Below are 11,338 nucleotides of genomic sequence, written 5' to 3'. Positions count from 1 at the left end.
GTGTGTGTGTGTGTGTGTGTGTGTGTGTGTGTGTGTGTGTGTGTGTGTGTGTGTGTGTGTGTGTGACATCTAACCTCTAAACTAAAGAATGGAGAAGTGATTGACACTCCTGAATATCCCAACGTATCGTGGGGGTGAAAATGGAGGCGCAGCTTCTAACAGAGACGTTTTCATCCTCGTGAGAAAAAATGTGCCACAGCCAATCAGTCCTTCAATATCACACAGGTCAAAGTCGTCCATGTCTTTTAGTTAAAGTTAACAGGGGCTCTTTCAAATGCCCTTTAAGGTCACGTGTGTCAAGTCATATGTACCATTCTGCAGCATGTCCTGGTTGCAAATGTGCATTTCCGTCTACAGTAGTGCGTGCCCTTTCTGCTTCAACACACCGGTGCATTTGGTGCATCGACATTGCCTTTCTGTCAGTGACAGCCTTATTGCAACACAACCCGAGAGAGATGCATTCAAATAAACGATCCCCTGTGGGCTCGGCTAAAATAGTCATGCCCTATCACACTCCCCTACCCCCCCATCCCTATTCATCAATATCCTACATGGCGAGCAGCACGTACCTTTAATCGATGAAACAAATCCGATGGAGAGCGAAGGCAGACGCACAGTTGGCAGGTTTGATGGGAGACTGGGAGAGTAAAAAAAAATGTCACATTTCGGAACGAGCGCCGCTCGCTGCGTTTGCGTATTTTCTCTCCATCCACATGGACCCGTACGCGATCAGCTCAGATGATTCCAGCAGGGAGACCCGATTATTCAGCCCGCGTTCTGTTGTCCTCGGACACAGAACGGGCTTGGATGAAACGCACCAGGGTGTCAGGATTAAAATGTGGAAGGGATTCTCGGTCGTTTTCCACCTAAATCCTTTGTTCGGCGGTGCGCATCTTTGACTTTCACTCGTCTGCACCAGTAAAGGAGCATTCATCCAAAAATTTAAAAACACACGATGAGTCGAAATCCTGCGCTGCGGGTCCCCTTCTGCTGCTACTGCGCCGAATATGCCGCTGAGTGTCCGGGTTGCCGCTCACTGCTCCCCGCGGCACATCTCCTGACTGAGTGCATCACCAAAACTGCGCCCCGCACAACGCGCGTAATGATAATCCCTCTCCGGGTGCGCGCACACGCACGCACACACACAGAAAGTGACAGGTCTCCCACTGACTCCTCTCTGTCCTCTCTCCCTTTAACCGGTGTACTCTCCGATAAATGACTCGGTGCCTGACAGGGGGATCACCTTGGTAAAACCGTTCTAGACGCACAGCGGGCCTCTCTCTCTCTCTCTCCCTCTCTCTCTCTCTCTTACACACACGCGAACACGCGCGCGCGCACACCTCCTAAATCCATTATCTTAATGTCACCGTCAGAGACTGTACGCGCGGTCTGGACCGTCTACAGCTACTCCTGCACAGGTCCAGATAGCGGTATTGGTTTTGGCTCGTTCACTGCGCTAACTCATAGACAATATGCCAATACAGTGTCAAGCTGAACCATTAAAACTCCATTTCCGGTTGTATCTTTCAGAACAAAGGTCTTAAATTCACATAACGTTCGCATAGTCCTTTTAAAAATATAAATTAAACAAAACAACTTCTTAATATATTGCTGTGATGCCAATCAATATTTCCCCAGAACAACAATAGTAATAATACTAATATTGTTATTATTATTATTATTATTATTATTAATATTATTAACAAGAAAATAGTAATTATTATTATATTATTAATAATAATAATAATAATAATAATAATAATAATAATAATACTGTGTTTAGCGACTTTATCCAAACCACATTTTGAATGGTCTCATTCACCCATTTTCTTGGCTGCAGACACACGATGTCACACTTTGCATTGGTTGAACCATTGGGGGTAAATTCAGGTTGAATGTTTTGCTCACTTCAACATGTGGAGAAAGATGGAGTCAGGAACCACAAACCCTGAGATCAGTGGAGGGCCTCCCTGTTGAGCAGCAGCATCAGACTCATTGAGAGTATTTACAAAGACCCTTTGCCATTTTACTCGGGCTACTATTTGTATAAATGAGGTCAACCCACAAATCCCCACCCCCTTCTTCTGCAAGTCATGCGTTTTCCTTTTCTTCTTTTTTTAGGTGACATTCTTATTTTGAAAATATTCCAGCCTCCTTCCGGGGATACACTGGTGAACTCTGGCTACTTGACACAGCCAAACCGCTCTGGTGCCTATTATTTCCCTCTCTCGTCACATGCTTGTCGCCTCAGCTGCTCCAGTCCATCTACCAGCGAGGCTTTCAATGGTGGAGCCCCCACTACCTCCACCCCCCCACCCCGGACTTCCATCCTGCCTTTAGGCTGGTGCATGTGAGCCAGTGGGAGTAGAACTGTGGCAATGTTGTCACAATCTGTGCATGGTCCTAATGTTTGCAGTCTTTGACAAGCAAGAGCAAAGCATGGCAGCCATGATACCTCAGCCTCAGACCTCCCCATACACTCACATTTCATTTAATAGGACTGCAAATCATCCAGTGATTTGGGGGTATTAATCTACACCTTTTCATCAACATGTTAGTGGTAAAAGAAAATAAATAAAAGAGCCAAAGCCTGCTCCTATATGAGGGAGGCACTGGGAACCAGCGACCGGTGATGCTCGCATTCTGAATGGGATTTCCCTCTCATTGCCTCTTTACCCCCCGTTTTCCCTTTCACACGCATAAATACATGCAAAGCGAGGTGACATGTGGGCTCTGGGCAGTAAGGAGGCATATCATATGGAGGGCAGCTGAGGATGTGAGACTAATCTGACAGGTGCAGTCTGAGAGTGACAGCATGGGAAGAAGGGGTGGAGGGAAAGGGAGGAGGGGAGGGGTCACTACTAGGAACAGGGCGACTAAGGAGATTAATGGCTCGCTCACTTTATTGGCAGACGGGCTCAGGCTGTACATCACCATGACCATCCATATTCTCATCATCTTTGTTATCAGCAGGGAGAGATTGTGTACAGAAGAGGCAATCATTACACCTTAACTCAATACAGGATTTGGAAGAACATTGCCTTGTGATAGTATTCACTAGTAGTATTAATACGTAGGCCAAATTAATAAATGTTGAGCTTTGAAGATACGTTTGACACTGGATACTAGATTGACAGGCTACCACTGTCTGTGTGGTGAATATGCAAAATATGTCTACCAGCACCTCTAAATTTCCCTAATTAACATTATTATATTGTTATGTCTTGTCAGGTTTCGGGTGGCTATTAAAAAATATTTCAAAATGGATCTTCTCTTGCTGTAATGCAAGGTTTTTTTTCAGACGAGCTGATGTCACAAGAATGTCTAAATATTTCTATCACCATAAATACAAAAGAAAAACAAAAATGGAAACGTAATCTCAAATATTTATTCAAATTACATATAACAATGTTGGCTTTTTTGTGTGTTCTTTATTATATTCTAATTATAGGATAGTATTTTGAAATAACTCATTACAAAGTCATAGAAAAAACTCACGTTAAATTGTGTTGAAAAAAGTCATAAAAAGTCATTGTATAGCATGTTCGAATAATACATAATATAATATGTACAAGGAAGTCTTACAAAAAGGCAAAGTATATTATATTGAATGAAGTCATAAACAAGTCATAGTAGTCTCTCTCTCTCTCTCTCTCTCTCTCTCTCTCTCTCTCCCTTTCCCTTCTTTTTCCTTACCTCCTGCAGAGCATGTGTATACAGAGGGCATGGCTGCTTTCTCCTCCTGCTGCAAACAAGGCACACCTGTTCAAACTCACATCCTCAACCTGACAATAAAGGCCGTGTCTTCTCTCCACCACCCTGCCAAATAGTATAGTCATCATAGTATAGTATGTCGAAAAATGGGATGAAAAAAGTCATGAAAAAGTGATAAAAACCACAGACTTTTTCTTGGCTTTAAAGATGTAGCCTACTTGCAAATACGTTGTACGTTGCTAACCCGAATTTAAACCCAACCCTAACCCTAATCCTGACCCTAACCCTTAATTAATTATTATTTAATTTTTACAAAAAAAAAAAAAAGTTTTAACCCTAACCCTAATCCTAGGCCTTAGCCTGAATTTATATTATTTAATTTTTTTTAATTTAGATTTTTTTTTACTTCTACCACCACTAGATAAATAGGCTGGGGCAAAGAAATCATATCCCGAATCAGCGAACCCCAACTCCAACCCTAACCCACTAACCCTAACCCCAATTTCCACATTTTTTTCAGACTGTTTTTTTGCTTTTATCTCGGGAACAGTGGGTTGTATAAAGACTTGAAAGTGGTTGGCGTTCATCATAATTAGACCCTTCTGAACATGCCAGTCTTGGGCCCGCATCTCTTCGACTTACCGTTCCAGAGATACAGCCAAAACAATACCGCCAACCCTAACCCTTACCGTGTGTGTGTGTGTGTGTGTGTGTGTGTGTGTGTGTGTGTGTGTGTGTGTGTGTGTGTGTGTGTGTGTCATAAGATAAAAGTAGCCGATGGAGATCTCCTGCTTCAACATTCATAGTGGGTGACAAATGATCTCTGCATCAGTATGATGATCATGTGTTGGGCTCAGTCACCGACCGATATAGCTGTACAGACAGGCAGCAGGCTAACTTTGGCTCAGCCTGGTGAGTTATTGTTCTTTAATGAGCAGAAGTATTATGTGTCGACAGGAACAATCGCGTCACTGGCACTGTCTGCCATGCTTCCTCTGGTTTTTGTACTTATGTACTTGTACTTATATGTTGTATGTTGTATTGTATGTAAAGTCTCCGTTTCTAAGCATTCTTTTCATCTGTGAAAACGCATGAAATACAGGTGAAATTATTTATTTGATTATAAATCAGAGCTGAGCTAAACTTTAAGCAACATCCCTCTCTCTCTGAAGCTATTTGGCGATATTGTAGCTCACTAGAGCCTAGAATTTGAAATTAATTTGATTCTTGCATCCAACAGCACAGCTGTTGACATTTTCGAGTTTACCTCCAGTCTTTCCTTTATTTGTCCTCCAGCTCACACTGTGACGTAATCACGATGCCGGCTGTTAAAGGGTCTATAGTGTTGCCTCCGTTTATGTTCTTTCTTTCCTCTCTCTCATCCTTTCCCTCACATGCCCCCCTGTGCTGCCCGGAGGTTGCCTCATCTCATTAAGACTCAGCTCAGCTCAAACACAATGAACCACAGAACACACCGACATACGGGCCACATGTTGCATCTGTTTCCAGCGACAACAAGCATCAGGATGAGAGCCGGTGACCTCACAGGATGGGATGACTGTGACAGGATGCAGGTGTCCGAATTTAGCAGGAAGAGTCTAATTTTAAAGAGTGCTTTGTTTCCAGACACAAAGAGACGGAGATGCAGGATGTGAAACGCAATGGAGGGAAGATCAGTTAAGTATTCTGTGTATAAATACTACAAATACTGACAAATACTAATGAAATCAGCTGAATTGGTCGCTGAAGTATTGAAGGTAATGTGTTAAGCGGGATAATCCTCACCTCAAATGTTCATCATGCTGACATAAACCCTCCGGCTGTAAAGGGCCGACCAGAATACTGAACCCTGCAGAGGTCATGACCTTTTGAAGTAGCATAGCCCCACAGAAGGGGGAAGATATTAAAGGTCATCTGAATGTGACCTTGTCAGGTCAATCTATATGTAGATTTTAATGCTCTGCTACCTGGAGGACAGGACGTATGCACAGAAGCACTCAAGCATCCATACACAGTGGTCTTATTGGAGACCACCACATGGGCCCTAGCGGACTTGTTTTCATTCAGTGAGCCTTGGAGACCCTTCTGTCAGCTCCTCAGGTTTCGCAATGGCTCTAAACAGGATTTAACCCTCGGAAGGTCAGGGTCAGGTCAGTGGAATAAAGGCAGCGCCAGGATTTACCTTCCTCCTCTATTATCCAGTCACCATGTCTGCATGCTGAAAGTGACACGTTGTTTTTCAAGTCTTTCTCGACGATAGAGAAGGATAGATTTTTTTTATCGACAGAGTGGAAATGTCATCTAACGCAAAAAACAGTGAAAGAGGGTCATCGAAGATAAGATGAAACATAATGTTTGAGACAGGCTCAATGATCAGATGATAAAGTCGGCCCACAAACTGGGCCATATATCACAACAAATATTAGATAAATTGCCACGACCACACATTCGTGGTCCCCAGGGGATGAATCTCACGGACTTTGGTGATCCTCTGACTTTTTCCTCTCATGTCTCAACAACTATTGGATTATTACCATGGAATTCGGCACAGGCATTAACGTCACAATAGCATTGGTGCTAATTAGGTGAGCATGAATGCTGATGTTAGCATTTAGCACAAGCTAATGCCTCATGGAGAAGCTAGCATCTCTTAGTGTTGGGGGGGTGGAATTTGACTACAGCTGAGTTATATAAAGCCACATCCTCTGGAGGTCCTGTGTTACCTCCACCCTCGTTCACAATTAACCAACCAAGTGGAAGCTGATTTGGTGCGAGGCAGAGGTTTGGACAAGGTGGGGTGACGGCAGAGCCCTGCGTCTGTGGACTACTGAAAGGAGACAAAAGATTGGGGACGTGGATTTTTTTGTGGAAATGGCGGGGATTAAGACAAGATCATAAGCGTGCCATCACAGATACTGGAGAGCTCACTACACACACTCAACTCAGTCAATCTGCCTTCACACACTCAGACATACTGCTCACCCGCCGTGTAGAATCAGACACCACACAGACAGATAATCCCTCCCAAAATCTGTCATTTGATGTCTCGTGAACCCCCCAATGCACAAGATACAAACCCGTATGTGCTATGCATACAAGCATGGACACACACACACACACACGGGCTGGGCAGGATTTGCAATCACAGCATGCAACTACTTTTTGGGTTTGTGGAGAGGGATTATGACTTAGGAGGACACCGCCAGATGTACACACATGCATGACATTGTATTATATATTTGCAGCAATCTAGTAGTCAAATTTGATTTGTGTGGAGTGAAATGTTTTTGCATTTGAGTGCTTTCACTTCCCACCATGGGTAATGGCCTCGCTAATGTTTCTCTCGGGGCCGTTTCATTCATGTCTAATATACGGTAGGTCCATCAATCTGTCCACATAATGACTGACTCCTTTTCTGCAACAGCACCAACCCCAGGTCTCTTGCTCTGACAGGCTGAGAAAGCATCCGCATCACTTCCCCGTCTCCAGTTTTTAGGTGTGATTCGGGGTTATCAAATCAAACCAATGTAGTCGCTGTTTGATATTTAAGTGAGTGACATAAAACAGGACTTTAAAAACAGCAAACCAGCACCTCAGAGCAGGTCTAAGTTTAGCCGCCGCCTCGTCCAGTGTGTGTTTATATGCGTCTCTGTGTATATGTAAACCTGATTATATAAATGGAGCTGGCGGCACCAGAGAGCAGGAGCAGACTCAGGAAGGAAGGAGCTCCCCCTCAAATGAATCTCCATTGGACGGCCCATTAAAGGAGCGGAGCCATTTTTGGGAGGAAGGAGCCATCTCCTAGGTGAGTACCATGGCAACAGTCAACGTGGGCCCCAGCTCTCAGAGACGTGCTTTTCAAGAACCCCATCAGAAGTGGCAGGCCAGGTTTTTTTTTTTATGTGGTGCCTCTTACTCTCTCTCTCTCTCTCTCTCTCTCTCTCTCTCTCATTTCCATTCTTCTGGCAACTCCTTTCCTGTTCCTTCATGACACGGTCCTGGCCTCGTTCACCAGGGAGGCTGTGAGAAGACTGCAGAGGGCGAGTGGGAAAAGGTTGCCAGACAACACGGGGGCTATGCAACAGTGAGGGCAAGCTAATATCATCTGGGACAAAAAAAAAGGAATATAAGACTAGTTGAGCTACATTCCTGAAGCTGTTAATTATGTTTCTTTTCACGCTTCAAAGTGTGTATGTTTTAACACGTAGCAGAAATAGAAGAGCCTTTAAATTGAAATCACAATCAGAATGGATTAATTTGCTCTATCACTAGTTTGTTTTAAAGTGCTTGTTCTTTGTTTTGACTGTATTATGAATTATGAATTATTTGACTTTGGCGATGACTTGACATTTTTTCTGTAGGGCCACCGTGAAGGTTGACAAATGCCAACTACTGGATATCATACATTCATGTAAATCTCGGGATCATTCTTAATCTTAGGCTTAAGCTTAGGTTAAATTTCTATTCACATTATTGACATTATTTAACTTAGTGTGAGAGTTCACTCTTTTATATCTCAGTTTCATACAGATGGAGCTTGTTATAGCTGATAGTGGATGCTTGTGGTTTGCAAAAGAGCCATTTTACTTATTTATTTAAGATTGTTCCGTTACTGTTAATGTATTTTGTTGTTTATCAGTTCTATATGTTTTATTGTCTGCTAATGTCAATGTTTTTAACACCCTGAAAAACACAATTTATGTTCAAATTTAATAAATACCATAATAAAACAGGTCGTGTGAGCGCTGTGGCATCTGTGAAATGGTATTTCCAAATGTTCCAGAAATACTACTGTGCACTTCACCCTAAAAACAATGACAGAACTGACATCCGGTGGGGTGTTAAGGTTTATTTCATTTTTAGATGTGATTACCTGGAGAGTTATGTCAACCAGTACAGCAGTTGCTAAAAATAACATCACATAGGGTTAATTAAAAGCTATGTCCATGTCACAAAATACATGCAGTTCTTGCTAGTTCTGACCTTCTGGCTGATAATACAAGTACAGAAAGTGCTTATCTGTTTATGTTGACAGAGTGCCACCTTGTGGATAAACGAGGAAGTTCACACAGACACAAGCAATTACAACTATATGGTTATTAGGAGCTGGGTATAAAAGACAATGCATTTTTTCAAATATGACGGTTTCATCTGATTCCCTGTTTTAATTTATTTACCTGCGTTATTGTATATTTTCCAAGCCTGACAAACCAACCTAACGTGAATCCATGAGAGTCTGCAGCCAGCCGAGGTGGCGGGACACTTTCTGGAAGACGTAGCCTTTGCTGCAGTCGGCCCCTGGCGGCTGGCTGACCACCCCGGTGAGGAAGAACGTCTCCCTGTAGGGAGTGAGGAGGGGGCTGCCGGCGCTCATGGTGCAGTCGGCGTTGGTCCGGGTAGTGGTGCAGCCCATCTTATTGGTCATTAGAGCGGGGTGAGTCTCCAGACACTGAGGCAGGCGGTTGTACGCGAGTTGGTTGAGGGTGAGCATGCCCTCGAAGGCAGACCCCTCATTGGGTAATTTCCAGCCGGTGACCACGGCCGGGAACTCCCCCGTCATCAGGACGCTGTCGGCAAAGTCTCTTTCTGGCAGACAGACTGGCCTCACCTCCCTCTTAAAAATGATGCGGTCACGGAGCTCAATCACGGCCAGGTCATTTTCAGGGCGGCCTTCCACATAGCGCGGGTGTTTGTGAATCACATTCACATAGAGTGTCTGCTCTCCGTCGTCATAGATGCCGCTGCTGCGCTTGCCTGAGGAGGTCATACGGACATGACAATGAGGAGTTGATCCATCAGTTAGTGGATCAACAGCAGCAATTTTGATAATCAAATTATTATTTTAACCATCATTTAACCAGGAACATTGTGGGGTCACAAAGTCAAATATGGTCTGAAAAATCTGACCGAGAAGTCTGGAAATTTGAGGCTGTAAACGTATTTAAGTTTAAAAGTACGTCGTTTATAAAAATGAGTAGTAGCAGTCATTGTGGTAAAAGAATGATTAGGAGTTTTTCTCAACTCACCAACGGCCACCTGGATGTTTCTGTATTTGTTGGCACACTGAGCTGAAGTCAGGACCAGGTTCTCCTTCAGGATGACGCCACTGCAGAAACCTGCCGACTCTGGACTCTTCAGAAGAGCCTACAAACAATGCAATGCCATGAAGCAACACTTTATTGTGACCTGTAATGTGTGTGTGTGTGTGTGTGTGTGTGTGTGTGTTCCTACCTGCCAGGGGCACTCTGAAGAAGAACAGCTAAGTCCTTCAAAGTTGCTGCGCATGTTGCTGGACAGTCTGTTGTTCCACTGACTCAGACTGTTCACCTTTCCACAAGGGAACGTGACTGAAAGAGGAATGTGGGACGGTTGTAATTTGTTTCTCGTGTCACATTATTTATCCAATTAACAGTCAAGAAGACGCGGAAGAGACACACCTGCAGGCTCACACTTATCCCTGTCCGACCGGCTGAGCTTCCATCCGCGTGCACAGGAGCACTCGTAGGACGTGTAGCCGGGTTTGCAGAACTGGGAGCAGCCCTTGTTCTTTTCCAGGGTGCACAGGGTCGTGTCTGGGAACAGAAGGGGAAGGTTGTAGCACGCAGGCAGCAAGGGAGAAACCAACTCCTGACGAAGACTCACCATTTTCACAGTGGACTCCCGTGAAACCCGACTTGCAGACGCAGTCGTAGCCTCCCACGCTGTCTGAACACATGGCTCCGTTCTTGCAGGGTTTCTCCGCACACTGGTCTCCATCTAATCGCAGACGGAGAGTCTATGAGAAGACGTTATGTGCTGCTAATGACCGTGCAGTGATGGAAAATCATTACTTACCGATGTAGACGGCCCAGAAAATATCCTGCAGGACAAACAAAAGGCATGATAAGTGAACAGTTGAAGCGAAACGTGGCATTTACAGTGCATTCATGAAATATAGAGAAAGAGAAGGCACTGAGGGGGTTTGTGGAGAGAAGTCCTGGAGCTCACCGTGCGATAAGAGTCTTGGAAGATCTTTCTGGCCTCCTCATAGTTGCACACTTTCTCCATGCAAACCTGCTCCAGACTGGGGGGCTGGTTGCTGCCGCCGACGTTCCTCTTCTGGCGGGAGATCACCGAGCTGGCCTGCTGCTTGTCCAGGAACACTGGAGGAATGGTTAATGTCTCAGCATCCACAACAGACAGTTTGAAGTGGTTTTCCTATAAAGAGGCTTGACGCGGTGCAGATCCTGTGTGATGAGCAGCTCCAGTTTGTAAAATAGTAACATTGAATCAAGACTTGTTTGCTTATTTCTATTTTATGGCCTTAGGATATAAAAAAATAAATAGAAACTGTTACTGGCTTTCTTGGTGTCTGGAACTTTTCATGGCATGCAGTATATATCTTTAAACTGACAGAAACTTAATCAGCAGCTGTTTGGATAATGTGGATTTATCACTTCAACCATTTTTAAGTGAGAATGCCAAATAAAAAAATATGTTCCGGCTTCCCAGATATGATTAGCCTACTTGATGTTTTTTCTCCGTTTCCATTTCATTGTAAACTAAATCTTTGGGTTTGGGACTCTAGCGATCAGCGGATTCATTTATAATGAAAATACTTCCTAGATCCATCCATCTTGACCTC

At 44.1% G+C, this 11,338-nt stretch overlaps 2 protein-coding genes across 3 annotated transcripts in view; both read right to left on the bottom strand.

The window, feature by feature from the left end:
- Positions 1 to 1,250, bottom strand: part of gprc5ba (G protein-coupled receptor, class C, group 5, member Ba) — a 10,565-nt gene extending 9,315 nt beyond the window's left edge. The window contains exon 1 of one of the 2 annotated variants that reach the window (XM_084037455.1): positions 570 to 1,250. The gene's annotated coding sequence lies outside the window, so the exon portion shown is untranslated. The remainder of the gene's footprint in view (positions 1 to 569) is intronic. The other variant, XM_084037456.1, reaches the window with a different exon arrangement.
- The window catches only part of proza (protein Z, vitamin K-dependent plasma glycoprotein a), a 72,215-nt gene that overhangs the window by 52,687 nt on the left and 8,190 nt on the right, over positions 1 to 11,338 (bottom strand). The window contains exons 4-10 of the mRNA XM_084037453.1: positions 10,702 to 10,856; positions 10,549 to 10,573; positions 10,357 to 10,470; positions 10,152 to 10,286; positions 9,946 to 10,061; positions 9,741 to 9,858; positions 8,922 to 9,468 (exon numbers count right to left, since the gene is read on the bottom strand). Of these exons, the coding sequence (XP_083893579.1) occupies positions 8,930 to 9,468; positions 9,741 to 9,858; positions 9,946 to 10,061; positions 10,152 to 10,286; positions 10,357 to 10,470; positions 10,549 to 10,573; positions 10,702 to 10,856 (1,202 nt within the window). The 3' untranslated portion in view covers positions 8,922 to 8,929. The remainder of the gene's footprint in view (positions 1 to 8,921; positions 9,469 to 9,740; positions 9,859 to 9,945; positions 10,062 to 10,151; positions 10,287 to 10,356; positions 10,471 to 10,548; positions 10,574 to 10,701; positions 10,857 to 11,338) is intronic.

This window comes from Eutrigla gurnardus, assembly GCF_963514095.1.
Source record: "Eutrigla gurnardus genome assembly, chromosome: 20".
Classification (NCBI taxonomy): Eukaryota; Metazoa; Chordata; class Actinopteri; order Perciformes; family Triglidae; genus Eutrigla; species Eutrigla gurnardus.
Note: the sequence above shows the minus strand (reverse complement) of the source record. Positions and strands in the feature narration are given on the sequence as shown.